Here is a 23,066-nt window from a genome sequence, read left to right as displayed (position 1 = left end):
CCATCTGACAAGGCAAACTTGGTTTGAAGAAAGAGCTGGGTACTGAAAGGATGGGAAGCTGGAACAGCTGGCCCTAATTAGTAGGAGCAAATAAGGAGGCAGAGTATTAAGTTAGTCACCTGCATCATTAACAAAACAGTCACTACATGACTACTCACTCAATTGTTTTAGCCAATTGGAAGTTGCAGGATTGGTTTTCCTAGTGTCAAAAGTATCCAAATGTGCATCAGAAATATTCCCAGTCTTTTCTACCAGGCTTCAAAGAGAGTAAAATCCTGGAAACTGGCTAAGGTATTTTGGCATGGCATTAGGGAATCCAGCTTGTTTTGTAAGACTGAGAATGCCCTTCTTGTGTTTGATACCTAGGCCAAGCTGGTCCTCCGCAGTTTTTGGTCTCCTCCCTTTGTGTGTGTTTAACCTGAGAAGATTACCTAATTGAGAAGATTGCTGGCATTCCTTCAAGTTCTGCAACCATATTAAATTTGCAGAGGGATCCCCAAATTTTATTGTTTCTGTTGTAAACAGATTATACTGGATTAGTGGTTAGCATTTTGTATGCTTTATTCTGTTTGCCCATTTTGTCCTGAAAATCTTGAGTTGTGTTGCAGTTTGCAAATAGCACAGCCACACTTTACTTACTTTTTTACTGGTAGCCAGAAACTTTCATTTGCTATTTGCCTTAGCAGGGAGAAAGGGACTGTGCAAGTCAACTACAAATGCTCCTTCAAACCTTCTAATGACTTTTCATGAGGTATGATTTTCTGATCTAAGTACATTTCTTGTTTTCTCTAAAGCATGCTGTAATAAGAGACAGGTAGGTTTATGTGTGTGTGTAGTCATTGCTCTTTTTTCAGCAGGCTAGCACTCATACAGAACTGTACACAGTTTCCCACAGTTCTCTTGGTTTGAACTAAACATTAAATAAATGTTAGTCGAGTATTGTGCAAATCTGTAAACACTATTTCCTTTCATTATTATGTGCAAGATGGACAAGTACAGAATATTTCTATTTTAAGGTAGACCTAAGGAATGTTTACTTGCCTGTCACAGAAGGTCAAATTTAGCTGAGCCCTGAGGTGATGTGGGCAAAAGAAAAAAAAAAACAAAACAAAACACTTCTTTCTTGGGGATTAGCAGAAGCTGTTCCATGAGTTTAGTGTCTGCTTTCTGGAGAGCAGAAGTCAGCAATACCTTGATAGAAGACTCATTACCCTGCCTTTTTCTGCTTCCAAAAACCTTATTTCAAATTTATGGAGCTGGGGTTCCATCTTACTGCCAAGTTGCTGCTTTAATTTTTTTTTAGTTTTCTTCCCATGAATGTGAGGGGCAGAATTTCCACCTGGTCCCAGCAGTAAGACTTATGTATAAAACAGCAAGATTTTCTTGACTGTGCTAAACAACCATAACAACACCTTCATGCAGCCTCCCACCTTGACCGTTGTGTCCTTCTCTGCCTCCTGCATTTATTTTCAAGGAATAGAAATTTTAAAATCTTTGCAGAAATGGCAAAAAAAACAGGAGCAGAAGATCCACATCAAAAGTTTCAAGTGAGATACTTGAACTGTAGTCATCTTTATATGCAAACTTTACCTGGTTATGTGAAGACTGGCTAAAAGCATAACGATAAAAAAAAGCTTAAGAATTAGTCCTGTATGTGGCTATTAAATCCCATTTCCATACTTCATACAACTGTGTTTAAGTTTCAGCAGGTTCCCTTGCTCCCTGTTGTTAATGGCCCCCACATGGTTCAAGTCTTTTTTGTCGTGTTCAAAGAAATACATAGTGCTCACTATGTTTGCTCTTTGCAGTGAGAGAAGTTTGACTGAACAGTTTAAATGATATAAGTAAATTCCAGATATCTTTCCAGAACATTGCTGCTATTTTCCTTTAGGGCTTTTAGAGAGCATATTTTTTTGTCAGCAGTGCTGGGAGGGTGTGTTTGTATGTCTGAATACTGTCACTACCAACTGATGCAGACCTAATGGGTTTTCTGGGAAGACTTGAATGGGAAAAAACTTCATATTATGAGATGTCTGAAAACATGTTAGGTGGCTTCTTGGTCTGTATTGTCATCTTGATTTCCATAGTTACTTGAAACTGGGCTAAAGGCATTTGAAAAAGACTTGCCTGCAATCAGTTCAACAATAAAACTGGTTAGGGAGGTTGTGTGTTCTTGCCTGTCTGTGTGGTCTTCTGGTTTTCCCAGAGGCTCTCTAGATTAGATGCTTGCCACTATTCTGGAATAGCCTGCCAGGCTTTGCTGTTCCTGGCAGAGACATTTTTAAAGAGGCTGTGTTTCCAAATTTAGAACTCTTGCTAAATAAGTCCCTTACAGGTCCTTCTTTGAAAATGGATAGAACTTGTGGTTGCTATTATTATTACTGTTATTTCTGAGCAGCACCGTTTGTAAAGTTAGACCAATAACATAAGGAAAAATTAAAGCATTCTAAAATAAAAATTTCTAGGACACGTAGAACAAGGCATAAAATATGAGATCACTGGAGACTTAGGAGCAATTAGGTATGTGTTCCCTTCTGATTTTCCTGTTAAATATGTCTATGGAAGCACTTTGTTCATACAAGTATCAAAATGTGTATAAACCCAGCATTTACTTTGTGGGTTGGTGCTGTTAATTTCCCTGAGTCCACATTTTCAAGTCTTCAAAATGTAAGATGATTTTTACTTTCAGTGTGCAGTACGACTATTTATTCTTGACAGTGCTTTTACTCAGAAATTTCAACTCCTAATTCTGAATTAACCTAAGTAATTTCTTTTGTGTATGCATTCAATTCAGATGTAAATAATCAGTATTTTAAATAGCTTTAACAGGTGTCTGTGCTTGCAAGCTTTTGGGCCTTTTTTTTCCTTTTTTTTTCTTTATTTTTTTTTCTTTCCTTTTTTTTTTTAAAAGCTCATACCTGTGCAAATAAGGTTGTCATGTGCAAATAATGTATAGTTATGTAATGTGGCTGCATTGCTAAAAGATTTAATTGCATGGTAAATTTCCCAGGGTAACCTGATGGCTTGCTTCACTGTAACAGCAGGCTTTATCTAAGACCTGTGTACTGTTTTCATGCTTAAAGAACTGTAATTCAGGACGGGTGGGAACGTAAAACTGTTTTGATAGAATCTTTTGTGCTTGGACAATTGTAATCCTCGGTAGGGTTGTGTGGTGAGAAGTTTTATCTCGAAAGCTGGTTTTGAAAGCTGTATTGGTAATGAAACTGCAAGTTCCATCAAATTGCATCACTGAAGTTTTTAGTTTTGAGTTTGTAATATGAGTGTTTTGTTTGTTAGTAAAGGGCATGCTCTTAAACAGTATTACAAGTGACTGGAAAGAATAACTTAATTAAATGGTTTAGGTAAGAATGCACATATGGAAAACAAACTTTTAAAAAAAAAATTTCTCCAGTTTATTCAACCTACTGGAAGCAAAAACTCACTTGTTTTTCCTCCCCTCCCCACGTAATTTTCTGGTCTGCATTCCACTGCCATCTTCCCCTTACTTTCTCCCCACCCCTCCGCCCCTCCTCAAAACCCCCTGCCCCTCCTCAAAAATCTGTTTCCTTTCACCTAATTAGTCATCTTTCTGTACCCACTACACATCTTAGTAAATTGTCTTGTAGTATAGATTGATCATATATAACTGGCCAGAGTGATCAGAAATCAGTTGACATACTAGTTAATAATACTGAACCAAGTCTTCTCAACAAGATGGTGACTTCTTACAAGTCAGGAAATTGGTTTGAATGCCAAGCATCCTAGTATCTATTTTATTGTTCTAAAGGAACCTACATGGTGTTGCTTAATGAATGAAAAAACAATAAGCACCCATCCAACAAGTTGACCTGTGTGTCTTCAAATGCATAACGTGGTGCTGCAGTACAAATACCAGTGTGGCTAAATGTGCTAGTTTTAACTTTCACTTCAAACTAAAAGAAATAGTCATGTGTAATTGCCTTGAGTGCAATGTGCTTATAAGGAACTTTAATGACTACTGTATTGAACAGAGAAATACATAATACATTACTTAAAAGGCAGTATGCTTTTATTTTCCTTTTATATTTTGAAGAGTGAATTGCAAAAATGAATACATTAACTACAAAAAAAAGGGTGGCTCAGATCTGCTGTTTCCATGTAATACAATAATGCAAAACTGTAAGCAGGTTTTTTAATTTGCTTTCAGAAGGGTCAGCAAAGTATTTTTTCCCATCACTCTTATCCTACTGAATGACTTCACCTCTCTGTGCACATTTAAGGGAATAATCTCCTCACCTGAGTCACTGCAAACATCTATTCTCAGTCACAGAATCACACAATCATAGAATAGTTAAGATTGGAAAGGACCTTAGGATCATCTAGTTCCAACCCCCATACCATGGGCAGGGACACCTCCCATTAAACCATGTCACCCGAGGCTCTGTCCAACCCAGCCTTGAACACCACCAGGGATGGAGAGCAATCACAAGTTCCTTGGGCAACCCATCCCAGTGTCTCACCACCCTCACAGTAAAGAACTTCTTCCTTATATCCAGTCTAAACTTCCCCCTGTTTAAGTTTTAACCCATTACCCCTTTTCCTGTCACTGCAGTCCCTAATGAAGAGTCCCTCCCCAGCATCCCTATAGCCCCGCTTCAGTTACTGGAAGGCTGCTATGAGGTCTCCCCGCAGCCTTCTCTTCTCCAGGCTGAACAGCCCCAGCTTTCTCAGCCTATCTTCATACAGGAGGTGTTCCAGTCCCCTGATCATCCTTGTGGCCCTCCTCTGGACTTGTTCTAAAAGTTCTGTGTCCTTCTCTATGTTGAGAACACCAGAACTGTGCACAGAACCTTGGTAGATGAATATTTAATTTTTTTTTTTTATTGTCATCATTTTTATATATTCTGTGCTCATAGTGTTCTGAGTTCCTACATTTTGACTTTTTAGCTACCTTGCTTTAATAAATAATGTATGGAAAGTTAAGTAGGGTTTTTTTTTGTGCAGAGGAGTTGTTAAATCCCTGGCATATATCCTTGGTCATATTTTTCTTTTAATTTTTTTGGTTGGTTGGTTATTGGTGTTTTGTTTTTTTTTTCACTTTTATGCCACATGCTGTGAATATAACCAGCTGAATGCTTTTGAGTTTATCATGCACCTCGCCATCTGATCTAAATTAAAACTGATCTCTGAAATTGAAGAGAGTGTTTCCTAGCCTTTTGTCTGCACTTGAGAGCAGTTTTGCTTGTTACATTTCATTGGTTATGTTTGAATTTTACATACTTACTTTGTTTATACATCTCCTTTACGCTTTCTCAGGACCACTTCTCTTTGCAAGAAATGTCTCCAGTACCTATTCAACGAAAAGCAGTATCACAATACCATTATTTTTAGTAAATCATTATTATTAAAAGTTGAGAAATCCTGAGAAAAACATTGTGTGAAAACAGTTAAAATGTGATACTGATGTATTGATGAGGAAAAAAACCCAAACCAGGAATGAGTTCCTGTAGATTTTAATATAGTAAATTACCTTTTCTTTTTTCTTTTTTTTTTTTACAGTAAGTTGACATTTCTTCTTCAACTTTTCAGGCACGGGTACCTTTGGGCGTGTTCATCTGGTGAAGGAAAAAATGGCCAAACGTTACTTTGCACTAAAAGTAATGAGCATTCCTGATGTCATTCGACTGAAGCAAGAGCAACATGTGCACAATGAAAAGTCAGTCTTGAAAGAAGTCAACCACCCCTTTTTGATCAGATTGTGAGTTGTTCTATTTTTTTAAATTCATTTAACTTATGTAGAAAGTGCAGATAAAGTGTTCCAGAACTTCATTGCAAGTTCTTAGGTACTTAAACACCACCAAGCATTTAATTTCTATTATGTAATCTAGACTAAAGTAGACTTCAGTCTGAATTTATTTATTACAGAAGAATCAAGAATTTAAAATCAAGAAGCATAATTTAAACATTTAAGCAATGATTTATTATAAGCTTTACTCTGTCTCTTGTTTTCGTGCTGCAGAAGATACTTTCTTAAGTAAGAGGAAAATGCTAATGAAGAAATGTTAGTATTGTCTCATCAAAATGACTTCTAGAATCATTCTTGATGTTAGAATGGTGAGAAAAGAAGTATTTCTGCATATATATGTCCTAGATAAAGTTATAATTACATTTAAGTATCTGTTTTTTGAAACCTTGTACAAATTCTTATTTTGAAAACTTTTATTTTTAGAGTTTAAGTACTGCATCATTTCTTGGGCTTTGTGGTTCCTATATTTGAGGTTAAGTGATGGAACCTGTTGAGAAATAGGATTTAAACACATTTCATGAATAATACTTTTTTTTTAGTGGAATTACGGTGATTCATATGATCCCAGTGATTTCTTTTTTAAGGAAAGAAGGCATCAGATTTTACTGTTCATAGCACCACAACAAAAATATGAGTCCATGTCTATTAATGGGATAGCTAAACCTCTGGGTAATTGCACAGTTAACTTGCATTTATATTTTCTCGTGCATGGATACAGAGCCATTGACTAAAATTTGTTTTGCATTTACCTGCTTTAATCACCTTTACATAAAATTAGACAAAATTAGCTTTAGTTAATCTCTGGCTGCAGGGAGTGCAACCTCTTCCCAGGGCTAAGAAACTATGAGAAGAAAAAGGAAAAGGCAAAAGCATGGTAGTCATCTGAAAGATGAGAAGAGACCTGCAGAAGGAGGCTTTTACATTGGTGTGCTGTTGCTTTTCCAGTATCACATTAGTTTCCCACCAGTGTTCAGAAATCCTGTGTGGCATAGTGTCTCTAAGATGAGTTGTAGGGTATGTGCAGTTTCATATGCATACAGGAAGGCAAGATAAAGGGTCTGAGTACATCTGTTTAGACTGGATGGAACAGGGGGAACAAGGTTTTATATGTACATTCGCATATATCACATATGATATGTATATCATACATAAATTCTTTAAAAGAAGCAAAAAAAAAAACAAACCAAAACGAAAAACTACCTAAATCAACAAACAAGAAAAACCCTCAACCCAGTACATCTGTGCATCTGGAACAGCGCAGTAAGTGTGGGAGCAGAGAAACAGGTGAGAAGAGAGACAGGGATGTTGGGGGTTCACGTCTATACAGAAGTGACCAAAATTCCAAACTGATACGTTTTCTTGGATTCCGTTGTCAGATTTCAGTGTCAGATTTTAAAAATAACCAAAGGACACAATCTGACTAGAAGCTCACTTCTGAGCAAGGCAAACATTCTTCATGTCTTCTAGCTCTTTGCATTTTCTGTTCATGTGTTCAATGAGATGCTGCATCATCTATGCTCATGTAGTTGTCTATGTGATGCCTTTGTTCCTTGGCAAAGGAGACTCAAAGCAACCTAGCTGTAATGAGTTAGTTAAAATATAAATCATGTTAATATTTGCATGCTTTAGGTTAAACAAGGATTGATGGCCAATTATCACTGACTGTATGACGAATAAAACTTCGTCTGGCTTTTTATGTTGCTAACAGGTTTTTTTCAGGCACCTCTTCCCGTCCCTAAGAGATGTTTTGCTTATAATTGATTAACAAAAAGGGGAAAAATATCCTATATAGTTCTGCTTCGATGCCTTTTAACTGTGTTATCTCCATGGTCTGTTTTTTATATTTTCAATTGGCATCACCATCTTAAACATGGATAGTATCTTCCTTTTGTTGCAAAATAATGAATATGTGTCTGTGCATAGTAATACTGGGGTTTTTTAGCACTTTATGGTAGAGAATTTTAAAGTAAGACTGCATGTAATTTATTTCTGGTGTTCATCTTCCCTGTACCTTCCTACATGTAAAGACTTTTAGACAAGATTTTCTTTTTTTCCTTTACCTGTTACTTTCGAGAAATGGCTTTGCTGCATATGAGGTCCTGGTTTTTGTGAGATACTGAAGTTATTTGTCTACATTTTTTTTTAACTGTTTTTTGGAAATGCTTTCTTGGTGCTTTCTGCAACAGCTGGTCACTGAAGACTCTTCGGTGCAATTTTGCTGACATGTTTGAGTGATGTGTCATACCTCTATGGGTGCAGCAGTTCATACTGTGCTGTAATTTCAGCATGTCTCTTTGATTTTATTTTTTTTTTTTCTCAAGAGGATAGGAATTAATAAAATCAACTATGTCTTACAGTTCTGTAAGGTAAAATAGCTGAATCATAATGTTGCATTATAATGTTGCTCATCACAGCTTCTGTAATATTTTTGGGTTTTGTAGTCAAATACCACTTAAAGCAATCCGTATTGCAAATACTGAATTTTTATTATGCTGTTCTTTGTTATTGCTGGTTTTTAATGTATGCCAAATAATGCATTAAATTTTCTGTGGATAGAGAAACCTTTAAGAGTCAGTTCTTGAAGAAATTAATTGCAGTAGAACTGCTGTCTTTAATGGTCTAGGTTTTCCACTTTCATCCTCTGTATTCTTTGCCAGATTTTGCCCTTTCTCTCCCCTGTACATGTTTCAGGGTTTTTGGTTCGTTTTGTTTTAATATGTGGTTTGCTTTGTTTTGCCCATTCTGATTCCTCTGTTTATTGTAGGTGCAATTTTGCCTACTTAAAATACATTTCAAGAGTGTTTTTTTTTTTTTTTCTTTTTACACAGTCAGTAAAGATACCATGAACATCATCAACAGCCAGTTGATGATGCTGATGACTATGATAGGGAAGTAGTGCCATAAAAGCAAAAAGCTTGTGTTCTACTTTCTTTATCACTTCGAAGGAATGGGGGAGCTGTTCCTGATGGTTAGATGTCTCATTTTCTTGGTTGCTTCAGTGCTGATATCAAGAAAGCAAATATTACTGAAAAAAGTCACTCATAAGTTTTGGAGCTTAGTTTGCACTGCTTATCTTTCTTGAGACTCTGTGCCTTGATTATGAACCAGATAATGAAGGAAAAAAAAAACAAAACCCCAAACAAAAAGATACTTTATCTTTCCATTCTTAAGATACTGCAGAAACAGTTACTAGAGGCTAAAGTAACTTCTATTCTTATATCAATAAGCTAGGTAGGGATACGCTGTTCTTTATCTGTTAACTTAGTAATAGGGATAGCTGTTTGTTTTAAAATGGTAGAATATTCTTCCAAGATGTTACTGGATACTTATTTTCTTCTTAAGTATCAAGTTATATTTGGGTGTGTGGTGTATGAGTTGTTCAATGTGGATAGAAAGAAAAACTAAGCTGTTTTGGGGAATGTAGGAAAGAAGATTCCTGTATTCTGTAATGAAGCATTTGAAAGCCATGTGGAATGATTTTCCTTGTTCCTTAGCTGCTCTTCAGTGCACTGTAATAATGAGTACCACAATCATAGTTCTTAAATTAAAGTTAATACTCTGAGTGATGGAAGATACTTATCATTAGGCTAATTTTGAAGTATAGAAAGGAATCTTGTTTTGCGATAATTTTGGGGTTTCTATTACTTTTGTTAAAGATATTGTAGGAGAGCAGGCATTGCGATTTGATAGTTTAGTCGAGGTTGTATATTTCTAGGGAGAAGGGGATTGGAGAGGGGAAGGAGAACTCTCTGGTGTCTTGTTTTTGAACACACTGTCATAAACATCTTTACAAAAGCTCTGCTTACACACCATCACTTTGGCAATATTTGATAAATTAAAGGTAAGGTGTGTAAGAATTGTCTGTTCTTAGCAGACTGGCAGTGTACCAAGTCAGTTACTAGCTGCTTATCAGGCCTGTTTTTGTATGATGCAGCAAAGTCTGTCAGTTAGATTTTTCTTTCTTAGCCTGTGCATCCTGAACTATCTGCTTTATTTTTCAGGTTAAGTCAGCTAATTGAATATCTGTTACTTAGATTCTTGGGGTTTTAATATTTGTGGACTAGGAAGCATAAATTGATTATGTACATAGAGCAGAGATAATTTTACAGAAATATACTTCTAAAGCAAATTGGACAGATAATTTATTCAATAAAATAATGTTTTTATTACAGATTTTGGACCAGCCACGATGAACGTTTTCTATATATGTTAATGGAGTATGTGCCAGGAGGAGAACTTTTTAGTTACCTGCGCAACATGGGGCGTTTCAACAACAGCACAGGACTGTTTTATTCTGCAGAAATTATTTGTGCAATAGAATACCTGCACTCCAAAGAAATAGTTTACAGAGACTTAAAACCTGAAAATATATTACTAGACAAAGAAGGACATATCAAGCTTACTGATTTTGGATTTGCTAAAAAGCTGGTGGATAGGTAAGTAAGTTTTTGTTATAGAAAAGTGGTGTGACAAGTTTTGGTATTACGCCCTTGGGCTACCTCTTGAAGGAGGCCATATGTGAGTTAGGTGTTACATAGGTGCTCATCCTCTTCAGTCCTCTATCTGTTTTCCTGTTTAATGCTGCTTTTGCAACATCTCAGTGTCTATGTGAAATTCTACAAAATCAGTTTAAAGTGAAGATGGATCTGAGGGATCAAATCACCTTACAGAGGTCGTAAAGGTTGCTTCCCTATGGATTACATTCTTACAGTGCTGAGTTGCCTTGGCACAGATGAATGGTAGGCAACTAATAAGTACACTGGTTCTATTCACCTTTGAGGTCTAAGTGTCTGTTTTAAAACCATGTTTTAATATCAACATGTTTGACTGAATTTAGTTTCCAATGGTCAAGCAGATAGGTGTAAAAATGTGGGTTTGTTTTATTTTTTGCTATTTTGTTTTTAAATGAAAACTACTTTTTGTGGGAGGAGGTGAAGCTACTTCCATGTAGGAAAGCAGGATGATCTTTTTATAAGATATTTTCATACAAATTCTTACACTTCCTTTTTACATGTAGATACTGCCACTTAGTGGTTATTCTTAATTTGGATTTCTGTGGGTTTAAGACACAACAGATGTAGCTCTTCATTAAATAAAGTGATAGTTCACTTCAGAGTATAGTTTTCAATCCAGGAGATGAATCTATTAAAGTAAATTTGTTCAAATGTATTTTAGGACATCAAAAGAAGCTATAACTGCTTCTTTTAACTGGGTGGGGGTTTTGTGTGTCCTACATTGCTTGGGGGGGAGCAGTGAACTTGAGCAGTTTGTTCAGAGTTGAATCATAGATCACATAGAACAATGAAATAGTCTTGTATTTATAGCTGATTTACTTTTAACTGTACAACAGGTAATAAAGAACATAAAATTGAAAGGAGCAAGGGCTTAACCAGTTAGAGTACAAGCAGTTACCTATGCAAATCTGGTTTATTTGGGTTGTTTTGGTTTGGGTTTTCTTGGGTTTGGGCTGTATTCTCCACCCTAGCTGTAGTCATTTTCGTAACACTGGTTTTTTTTTCTCTGTAAAGGTACACAATTGTCAGCAATTTATCCACTTACTTTGTTTCATAGACTGTTTGATGAGAAGTACAAAGACATGTTTTGTCATCTTTATGCACAGCAGATGTCTGTACACATGAATCTTATATGGAAGTATGTGAATGTTTCGTGAATGTTTCTATCTGTATACATATATATATACTATATATGAATTGTGAAAATGAAGCACAGTCTATATGGTTTTCAAACAACTGTGAGGAAGCACGCCACTTAGGACCAGCAAATGTATTCCTAGGGAAGGGAAGACAAGACATGATATGTAAAATAAAGCATGGTCTGCAGAAGACCTTCAAAAATACAGTTACAATCTTGATACAGAATGCGTCCCATGAATGATTCTGTAGTTGCTTAATTGAGATTTTTCTGTACATGTTTTTCTTCCCATTAATGTGTGAGAAAGGGTGTTCACCATATCCATCTACAGTTAAGCAGCTCTTCATAGAGAGTGGCTGGCTCATAGCTTGTGTCCCCATGTGGGAAGTAGCCTGCACATTTACCTGTTTACTACATTTTCTGAAGGGCTAGGCTCCAATTTTTAACCTAGAGAACGAGGAAATCCAGGAAGTTTTCTTGTTTCCTCCTGTTCCTTATTGATTTGTCCTTTTGTTTATCCTTGTTCCTCCCTATTCAGTCATAGTGTACTCTTAAAAATTCTAAGTTTTTCTTCAAAACAGTGTCTTTGCTCAGCTGCTGTTTATTTCTTCTACCTTGGTGTTGCTTAACTGGAGACTTTTCAGTTTCTTGTAAGTATATTCACATAAAATAGATGTGCCACTACTTTTAAAAAAGGGCAGTCAAGAAAAAAAGATGGGGAGGAGATGTTTGTGATTGTTACCTGAAGAATGTAGAAAGAATTTGCTTTAAACTTTATAGCCAGTACATGTTCAGAGTTTTCTTTTTCTGGAAAACACATACCACATAATCCACCATGAATAAATGTATATCCATTAAACATGTTTCTGATCTTTCTCACTTGTGGGCCTTCTAAATTAGTTTTTGTTTTAATTCCTGAATTGTTTCAGAGACATATGAAACTAAAGTTCATGGAATTTTATGTTTTTTATGCATAGACTTCCCTGAGAATGTTGTGAAAGTTTTAGGTAAAGTTAGGACTTTTATTTTTTTATTTTTAGGAGTGTTAAATTTAGTTTGTTGAATTTAAATTCCTAAAAACATCCCTTAGTTGTTAAACTGTGCAAGTCTTCCTAGAAACTTGAGAAGTGATTAACCATAAAGACATTGGGGACACTTCTGCACTGTTACTGAAAATGGTTGTGCCTCGTGACTGGTCTGTGGAGTGGACTGAAGAGAGAAAACAAAACAAAATAAAAAACAAAACAACAAAACAGGACACAGCAAGTCTTGTTTGCAAAGTGTATTGTTTGTCACAAAGCAATCTCCACTGAATATAATTACAGAGAAACTTCCAGGCAAGAATGCCAACAAGTACATTGTTGTTAATCTCCAGCTTGTATGTGAGAAGCCTGTCAGGGACTGCAGAGGTGGAAGCTGAATGGTGTAGAGTGCTGAAATACGTTAAACATAAAGAGTTAACTTCTTCAAATAATACTGTTAACAAGTCCTGCAAATACTATTTATAGCTTATCTTAGTGACCAGAGTAAATTCTTTGGTTTATTTTCATGTTTTAAAATTAAATGTTCAAACTTACTAACTATTGCTTACCTTCAGCTTTTATCTTGAAAACCCAGGGCAATGGACTTATTTTTGTAGTAGTTTGAATGACACGGTTTATTCTTATTTTTGTGCTTCCTAATTTATCTTCAAAAAGATTATCTGGAATTTCTGATGAATATGCAACAGTCATGAAATAGTAATGATAAAAAACCCAAACAAACCAAATCAAAAAAAACAACCAAACAAAAACAAACCAGAAAAAAAAATACAAACCCCAAAAAACTTAAATGCTATAAAAAGATGAAGTCATCTTTCTTGATTAATTTTAAAAAATATTAGCTTGTTTAATGACTAAAAAATGAGGAAGTCATGATCTTACAGCACAAATACACAACTTTACAAAGAATTTGAGCTTCCCCCAAGTTTTTGAGTAGTTAGTAAACATAAATTTATTGATTGAAATTAAGTAGATGACCTACTGGTGGTAATAAATTGTATTTCCTAGTGCAGCTAGGGGTCTTCAAGATATGTTGGCATTTCCTTAATTTGTGTTTTCCTTTTGCTTGAAAGGAAAGATCTTGTTATTAATCTATACTGTTACAAGAGCAAGGCCAAGTCAGATACGGCGATGCACTCTCTGAGCCCTTCCCAATAACCAATGCCGTGAAACAAGGCTGTGTTCTCACACCGGCTTTATTCACAGTCTTCTTCAGCATGATGCTCCAAAGGGCTAGGGTAGACCTCTACAAACAAAACAGCATTTATATTTGATATAATGCTGATGGTAACCTATTCAATCTAAGGCGACTGAAGGCCCACACTAAGACTTTAAATCATCTTGTCCGTGAACTGCTTTTTGCTGACGATGCTGCCCTTGTTGCCCACACAGAAGCAGCTCTGTAGCTTTTAACATCTTGCTTTGTGGAGGCGGCTCAGCTTTTTGGGCTGGAAGTCAGCTTGAAGAAGACAGTAGTTCTCTATGAACCTGCACCACAAGATTATCACCATCCCCACAATACCATTGGTGAGTCAGAGCTTAAGTCAGTTCAGCAGTTCAGCTATTTGGGAAGCATTATTTCCTTGGATGCCATGATCGACAAAGAAGTAGATAACAGAACAGCGAAGGTGTATAGAGCCTTTGGAAAACTCCGTAAAAGAGTCTGGTGCAATAAACACCTGAAGAGAAGTATAAAGATTAGTGTCTATAGAGCCATTGTACTGTCTACTCTTTTATATGGGTCTGAATCATGGGTTGTCGACTGTCATCACCTGTGACTCCTCGGACGCTTTCGTCAGTGCTGCCTCCGTACAATTCTAAATATCCATTGGACTGACTCTGTGTTAAATGTTACTGTCCTTGAACAGGCAGGGGTCACCAGTATTGAGGCCATATTGCTGAAATTGCAGCTGCGCTGGCAGGGCACGTCTCTAGGATGAAGGATCACCGCCTCCCTAATATCGTGTTTTACGGTGAACTTGCCACTGGTTGCCGCAAGAAAAGTGCCCCAAAGAAGAGATATAAGGACTCCCCGAAACAATACCTTAGCCTTGGCCATATTGACAACCATCAGTGGTCCACCTTGGCCTCCAATCGGGAGACTTGGAGACACCATACATAATGCCGTTGTCTCCTTTGAGAATACATGCAGAACTAGTCTCAAGGAGAAAAGACAACATAGAAAGAATTGTGCCCCACCTATACCACCCAAGGAGACTTTTCGTTGTGCTTTTTGCAACCAGATTCGCCTATCCCACATTGGCCTTTTTAGTCATCAGCGGGCTTGTAGTAAGCATGGGTAAAGCCCTTCCCAAATCTTCGTTCATAAAGTCAAGCCATGAATTGAGTATCATTTTAGACACATTGTTACCAGCAAATTATGGAGGTCCTGGAAGTCATGGTCAAATCTTAGACTATTTTTTTTTTTTTCTGTATGTAAATGACTTTGATAAGGGATAAAAACCACCAAGGACTGCACTTTTGCTGAATTTGGGGTTTCATAGTTGTGGCAATTTTGGGGGAGGAAAGAGCGACCACTGTGGGACATTGCTTTGTAAACCATCTAGCTTGTCCATTAAAACATGCGCCTGTTCTATTTGCTTCATTTGTATGCCCCTTCTTCCCAAATAGAGTAAAACTCCAGCTGCTTTATTTGCAGAGCTGGCTAAATTAGTATAAAAAAAAATTAAGACAATGGACTGTAATGCAGCCATGTAAAACCCTGTAATAAAGGGGTTGTTTCGTTTTAAGAGGTAACAAAGCATTGCTGCTTTTCCTGATCACCTAGTCCTTATCTGGACAACCGCTAGATGGCAGTAGTGTGTAAATCAGTGCTGTACATAAGGATTTTCTTCAGCATGCTTGAATTGCAAAAAGTTTCTATTTTCTAGCAATAAAAAATATGCCACCTTTTTATGATGAAAATTAAATATGTATTATTTACACCAATGAATGTATTTTCAAGAACCGTGTATAGTGTTGTCCAACACATTCTGACAGTTTACCTGGAGTGATTTAGCTTATTAAAACCAAGGTTTTCCATATTAAAATCATATTAAAACCAAGGTTAAAGAAATTCAACTCTGTGCATCATAAACCTTCATTTAAAGTCTTGACTGACTGTATAGCTCCTCTTTCTTGATGTTAAGTGTTTTTATGAGTCAGGGTTAAGTTGTGAAAAACCAAACAGACAAAAGAGAAAACAATAAAAAAGAAAAAAAAATGTTGACAGTCTGAGATTCCATAAGGTGCATCTTGATTATCTATTTAGGGTTAGGAAAATGATTTGTTACGTTTAGCAGAACAGTGGTAGGAAAAATCAGATCTTGAATATGTGTGACTTCTAAGAGTGATTGCTTTTCAATCTAATGCATTTTTCTAGCACCATATAACCAGTTTGATTGGAGAAGATTCTACCTGCACTCACAAATAAAACAATTAGAGGGTTTTTTTGCTGCAAGTTAGAAATTATATGCAGTGATAATTAATTTTGTCACTATATTCTTTGTCCTGTCTTACTAGAATTCTTCTTAAAATGCAGTATGCTTTTTTCTTTCTTGTTCTGTGCTCTTGTTTCATTCTCTCTTGAACTGTACTTTATCATAGTTTCATCTTCTGACTGTCTACCTAGGAAGTGTAATTTATTCAGAATGAAAGCACTTTTTTTTTTCTCTAGTGCATATTAAACATAAGGTAGTGATGCCAGGCAAATTCTTCATGGGTATTTTTTACAAAGAAGAGTTCACAATTCTGAAAGAAATGTTTTCAGAATATTCTTTGTTTCAAAATGTAACTTGGTCTTTGTAAACATTAACTGCTTAGTTTCAATTTATTTCTTGAATTTATAGAACTTGAAATACACATTTCAGTTAGGTAGCAATAGGACAGTTTTCTATCCTGAGCTTATATTAAGAAAGCTATGTCAAAAAATTTTACACCTTGTAAATATTTTAAACAATTGAATATATAAAACGTTTTCTTTTTAAAGTGATAACAGGCAACATTTCAATACCATTTGAAGAATGTCGCTTAAATTGTGAAAGGAATCCTGCATATGTCTGTAGCTATTTACTGATTAAAGCTGCTACTTTTTTGTCTCCTCCTCTTGCCTTTGTTTTTTCCAAACAAAAAAAATTTATTGTTGCTGGAATATGCTAATAAGCTTGCTTTCTGCTGAGCCTGTCAGAAGTACTGCATGAAATCCCAGGGTCTGCAGTTCCCAGGGTGACAACAGCTGTTAATAACGTCAAGGCAGTGTGATAGCCTAATGGATAAAGTACCATACCAACAGTCAGCAAACTGCACATGTACTTCCTGCAGGCAGGAAGTTTCTTGATTTCTTTATATCTCAGTTATGGGAGAATTGGAGATCCTCATCGAAGCAATCCTTTTTAGGTCTTGTAAAAGTCTTTTTGTTTGTTTGTTTTTTCTTTGGTTGGTTGGTTGGCTTGTTTATTTTGTTTTGGTTTTGTTTTGTTTTGTTTTTTATTTTATTTTTTTTTCTATTACTACTGTTTCAGTTTTAGGTTAGTCTGTGTTTGTTTGTTTAATTTTTTTTCTGTCTTCTTTTCCTCCCAGGACATGGACGCTCTGTGGCACTCCAGAGTACCTTGCACCAGAAGTTATACAAAGCAAAGGCCATGGAAGAGCTGTGGATTGGTGGGCTCTAGGAATTCTTGTATTTGAGATGCTGTCAGGGTAAGTGATAATGATTACTATATTACAGCAATATTATATAATAAAGTAATACAGGGTTCTTTGCTTGTTGTGTTTATGATACTCAGAATAGCAAATTTGGGTTCAATTTATTATTGATACAAGAGTTTCATTTCCTGAAGAAAGGAATTGGGAAGGTGTACAAAAGAACATGTATCATTACTGTTACGGTTTTTTTTTTTACGCATTTTTTTTTTAATTTAGTTTGATGGTCAATTTTGCTTTTGGGTTTTTTTTGTTGGGGTTTTTTGTTGTTGGGGTTTTTTAATCTAAGACTTTTAACAGCTGCTCTTTTCCTTATCTGTTCTGGAAATCCAGGTTTTGTTGAAGTTTAGATTTTTATGTACCACATCCTTTATATTTAAAGGATGAAGAAGAGGACTAACCAGTTTTCTTTGAAACTTCTGTAATTAGTTTCTAGTATAGTGAAATCATATTTGCAGTGAGAGCTATAGTCATCCAAAATGCATTGTGGCAAGTAGGAAAATTTACTAGTACAGCTAAAGAAAAAGGAACAGGGAAAAATGTCTATTTGGAAGTCAGTTTGCTCAAACTTGTAATTCTCATGTTTTGGAATTTGCTTGATAAGCAGTGTTTCTGAAAGATACAAATTCAAACTGTATAGAGACTTTCTGGCATTAATATAATTTACTGCTCCTGACTTGAAGTGTTGGGTAGATAAAATTACTGTAAATTCGCTCTGATTTCAAAAAAGAAATGCTATTTTGAATAATATTTAAATGACTGGTTTAGGTAGGGAGAACATGTAATTTTGCTTGTGTACTAAACAAGGCATCTGCATGTTTTTCTTTTTTCATCTTGGCTATATCATTTGAAGGTACTTAGACAAAGAGGGGGAATTTTGAAAGAAATCTATTTTGAGCTGGTCAATGCAGCAGAACAGATGCTGGTGAAAGCAAGTTTTGTATGGCTTTGAAAGAAACACAGTATCAGTATCATCAGTATCAGTAACATCATTTTAGTTTCATAGTTGTTAGAATGTTTTCAGTATTAGGTCCCTGTATTTTCTTGCTCCCTCAGAGTGTGTCCAGTTGCCTCTGTGGCCTTCCATTATGGATCTGCAACCCCACTGAGTGGCTGGAATAAAAACATCTTTGCATGGATTTATTCTTTCTTTTCTCTGTACAGTACTGTCAGTTCAGGGTAACTCTGGGGACTTCTGGTGTTTGGACAAGCTTGTCAAGTTGCCCAGGCAGACAGTTCCCCTGGTGGACAATCACTTCAGAGCTCCAATCCATTGCGTGTGTTTGCTCTGAAGAATTCCACCCAATAGCATCAAAACTTGATCCCAAGACAGCAGTGCTGCCCACTGTTTGCTTTCTTAATATCCTGAAGGCTTGCATATCCATTGACTGAATCTCAAGGTGATTTCTAGGCAGAAAAGGCATAAAAATATATTAGTTCCCTACTGACCAAGGCAGGGTTGGCTGCCTTGTCTAACAAAAAGTCATTATTTACGTAGGCTGATCTATGCAGAAGCCAGGCTTCACATTTCTGTCTCCTGTCCCTGTAAGGGTGAATGGCCCAAGCTGGTCAAGGGGCAACTCACGGATGAAAGGAGCAAAAGATTCCCAGCAGCCCTTTTACCACTAATCTTAGTCCCAGACACCATGAGGACTGTAGATAAAAGTGTCTGATGCTGTACCATGATTGCAGGTGCTGCAGTCTCCCAGCTATAATCTGAGTGATTTATGTTCCTGCCACCGGTTTTGGTGGGACCACTCTCTGTTTGGTCTGTGTAGTCTCGGTGTAAGTGGATATTTTTCATTTTTCCTTTCTGCACCTTACAGAGCTGTTGATGAAATTTTCCCTGCTAGAGCAGTAATAGAAACGTAGTTTCCAAAGTTAACATACTGACTACAGGTGTTAGTCAAGCAAGATCTGGTCTCTGGAGTCATTGAGACCTCAAGACTGCAGGGCGCTGAAGTATGACTGCTATATATATTCTACTGAAATATGACTGGCGTATATTCTTCATAAAAATAGGGAGCAGGCGCAGTCATTTCTATGTGAGATTCTTTGTGTCCTGATGCTGTCTGGCTCAAGGGATAAGATTTGGATTAACCCCAGCTTAACATAAATGGTTTGGTTATAGAGACTCTTAATAAATAGAAATAAACTACGTATTTCTAAAAGGCAACCGAGTTCTTATATGGGCTGATTGACAGAGCAGCTGTCTGCTGCACTGATTTTGTAATGTTTTTTTGCTACAGTATCTGTGCAGACATGTTCTTCATAATGATTGGATGCTCCTTTTTACTTTTTAGTGCTCAGGTGGAGTCCTTATCCAAAGCTGGGAGAGGGACTCCATCTAAGTTTGCTTGGTTTTTTTTGGTTCAGTTTGTTTTGTTTTATTTTATTTTATTTTATTTCATTTTTGTGGGGGATGGAGATTGATACTACTTGCTTAGGATTTTCAAGATTACGGGGTTTGGGAGGTTGAGAAGAATAGGGACTGCGGCTTATGTGTGATTTCTTTAGGAGGGCAGGTTGTGACATCAGGCATATGCTTTTAGCATTTTATCAGCTTTTTTCTATAGGTGGCAGTAGTGTTTTATGACTCTTCTTCACCAACTCAAGATGTGGCTTGATATTTACTATCAAGACTTTAAATGCAAAACCAGTCCTTCGTAACTTAATCCCTCGGAATTCAAAGATTTGAAAATTATTTGAAGGTGAACAAAACCTGACTTCAAGACTAAATTGTTATCTGCAAGTTACTGAAGACATTTGGCAGCTATTTGCTGAAGTTACTCTCTGAACCCCAAAAGCAATTGAAAATAATTGATAGATGTGTGTGTAAGGAAATGGTCTCTCTAAAAACAAACAAACAAAACCACACTTTCCTGTTCTGCAGTGTCTTATTTCTCTGACTTAATCTCTGGAGGCCCATAGAATTCTAAATCTGCACACACTATATTTAAGGCAAGGTCTGTTTAGGTTTAAGATAATAAAATATAAGAAGAATAAAAAGCATAAAATATAGAAGAGCAGGGGAGAACCATGGGTGAGAAGAAATCTTTACAGCACAGATGAGTAGTACCAAATTAGGAGAGTTAACCTAAACAAACTTGTTGATTTATTAGGTAGCTTCCATCACAGTACTTTTTTTTGTCTAAAATCCATGCTGTGTTGAAAATAGATGTTTACAAGTAGTTTCAAAGTCAAGTTGGTTTGTCTGTAAAAAATCTGTCATCTTTCAAAGCTGTTCTCATTTTGCATACGTTCAAATGCACTTTAAGCGGTCTTGCCATTAAGCTAATATAGAGCCAGATGTGATTTAAATTTCTTGCAGGAATTCTAGACATATTAATTTCAGTTTTTCAAAGTGGGAAAGGAAAAAGCAATTTAACCACGTGTAAATATACATACTTGTTCTTGATTTTACACCACAGTAGTGTACAGAATGTAGTAGTACTTTTTTATCCTTATACACACAGACAGCTTTTCTTAACTATACTGATGGAGATGTGAAAATACTTTAAACATTGGATTTTAATATCTTAATATAGTTGATACTCAAAATGCCTTTATTCTGTAGGGGTTTTTTTGAGACAGAAGCATAGTGAAAGGGATGCTTTGGTCATGTTATAGAAGTTAAGGTGGGACTGAGATTAGTAGTTAGTTTTTTCATTCCCCTAACAGGTTTCCGGTGGTAATTTCTAAAAAGGTGACTGCCACTTTGAAAAACCTTTGGCACTTGGGCTAAGCTGCTTATACCAACTGTAATATTCTGATCCTCTTGCAGTTATTAGGAGATGTGTTACATTAGTAAAGGAAGCACAACAGAAAATACTTGATTCTTATTGGAGCTTTAAAATAAGTACTTTTTGCTCATAACTTCATGAATGTTCTAGACAATTCTAAGTTTAGATTTTTAATTGCATCTTGATCATCTTGGGAAGATTATGAAATAAGTACTTTATCTGTCCCACACAGAAAGACAGCTACACTTTGAGAGAATTTCAGGTCTGTCTCTTTCAAAGCTTCTCTAACAAGATATATACAGGAATTCAAGAAGCAGAATTATGAACTGAACTGAACAATCTATTCATATGAGGATGCTTTAGAAACTAGTGAATAAGGGTATGTAAGGGTATGTCTGCAGTTATAGGACAAGATCAAAAATGGCAATGTTGTTTTGGAAAGTGTACCATTGGTTTTTACAGATAAAGGCAAAACATTTTAACATTGAAATATGTTTCATAGTTGATTAATTACTGTGCTAATGTAACAAAATCCTCTCTCGTAATACTTCAGTTTTAATTCTGTATTCAATATATTGCATTTATTTTTTTTTTTTTTCTATTTTGCAATAGCAGATTTGGGTTATTCTTCAAGCTAGTATTTGATTAATGATGTCATACCAAAAATAACTATGTAATCAGTGATTTCTGAGGGGAATTACTCTAGCATAATACTGTTTATAAGGTTTTCTGAAATTCTTTTTCTAACCTCTAAAATTTTGCTGTATTAAAATAGGTTTCCTCCATTTTTTGATGACAATCCATTTGGTATATATCAGAAGATTCTTGCTGGCAAAATAGATTTCCCAAGGCATTTGGATTTATATGTAAAGTAAGTCCATGACTCCCAACACTTTTATATTCTATACATCTCCTTAGTACTGTTTCTAAAGATTCTTTGTAGAAGGTTTTATAAAACACTGTCCTGGCTTCAGCAGTAGCAGTCATTTTTCCCCTTCTTAGTAGCTGGTGCAGTGGTGTGGTTTTGACTTTCAGCCTGGGAGCAACGCTGATAACAGCGATGTTTTTAGTTGTTGCTCAGTAATGTTTACTCTGACCAGGGACTTTCTGAGTCTTATGCTCTCCCAGGGAGGAGGGGAGGCCGGGAGGAAGCAGAGACAGGACACCTGACCCAAACTAACCAGAGAGGTATTCCATACCACAGCATATCATGCCCAGTATATAAACTGGGGGCAGTTACCCAGAGCTAGATTGCTGCTTGGGTTGGGCTGGGTATTGGTCAGTGAGTGGTGAGTGGTTGTATTCTCTTCCCTTGTTATTCCACTTATCATTATTATTATTGGTGGTAGCAGTACTATTTTTGTATTGTCCTTTAGTTACAGGACTGTTATCTCAACCTGTGGGAGTTACATTCTTCTGATTCTCCTCCCCATCCCTCTGGGAGCGGAGGGCGAAAGAAGGGGTGAGAGTGATCAAGCAGCTGCATGTTTCCAAGTTACTGGCTCGGCTTAAACCACGACGAACACCATGTTGGAAAATATTTTAGATTACATTTATTCTTGCAGTCCAAGTAAAACTATGTCTTTGGTAGACTTCAGACTGGAGATATGGTTCTAAGATTGTATCTGCACTTCTTACTTTTCTGCATATTTTAGAATATTAAGTGTTGTTCACCTTTTACAGAGCTTATTGGTATCAGGTTAGTGCCTGGCAGAAAGAAAAGAGGAGAAATATGAGGAGATAGGTAATTTAATATGAGTAATAATTTTGAGAGCAGGAAGTGAACACTAAACTGTTCCTTTGTATGCATATGTACCAGTTAAAGCACTCTCAACATAACTACCTGAATAAACTCTTGATACTTCACAAGTTCCAGTGTAAAATCAACTTCCACTTCTGATAGCAGAGCCCCAGTTCAGTATGCAGTATTAAATATTCATATGTGTATTTTAGTCATCGTATTTTGCAATTGTTATGGGCGTATTGCAGATAAGATGCTTTTTCTCCCATTTAAAAAATCCAGAATTGAAATTTTTTAGTAACCATTAGAATAGAGGAAGTGTAATCAGAAGCAGAGGTGATTGAGTCAAGACAGAAAATTATTCTTACATTCCCAGGTTAATCATTGAAGGTGTTTTGATGAAG

At 36.2% G+C, this 23,066-nt stretch overlaps 1 protein-coding gene across 1 annotated transcript in view; it reads left to right on the top strand.

The window, feature by feature from the left end:
* The window catches only part of PRKX (protein kinase cAMP-dependent X-linked catalytic subunit), a 61,447-nt gene that overhangs the window by 25,032 nt on the left and 13,349 nt on the right, over nt 1-23,066 (top strand). The window contains exons 2-5 of the mRNA XM_057411953.1: nt 5,569-5,737; nt 9,958-10,221; nt 17,056-17,175; nt 21,697-21,792. Coding sequence (XP_057267936.1) covers nt 5,569-5,737; nt 9,958-10,221; nt 17,056-17,175; nt 21,697-21,792 — 649 coding nt within the window. The remainder of the gene's footprint in view (nt 1-5,568; nt 5,738-9,957; nt 10,222-17,055; nt 17,176-21,696; nt 21,793-23,066) is intronic.

Source organism: Pezoporus wallicus, unplaced genomic scaffold (assembly GCF_028554395.1).
Source record: "Pezoporus wallicus isolate ANWC-B61680 ecotype Strahan unplaced genomic scaffold, APGP_CSIRO_Pwel_v1 contig_2372, whole genome shotgun sequence".
Taxonomy (NCBI): Eukaryota; Metazoa; Chordata; class Aves; order Psittaciformes; family Psittacidae; genus Pezoporus; species Pezoporus wallicus.
This window is presented reverse-complemented; position numbering and strand designations above follow the sequence as displayed.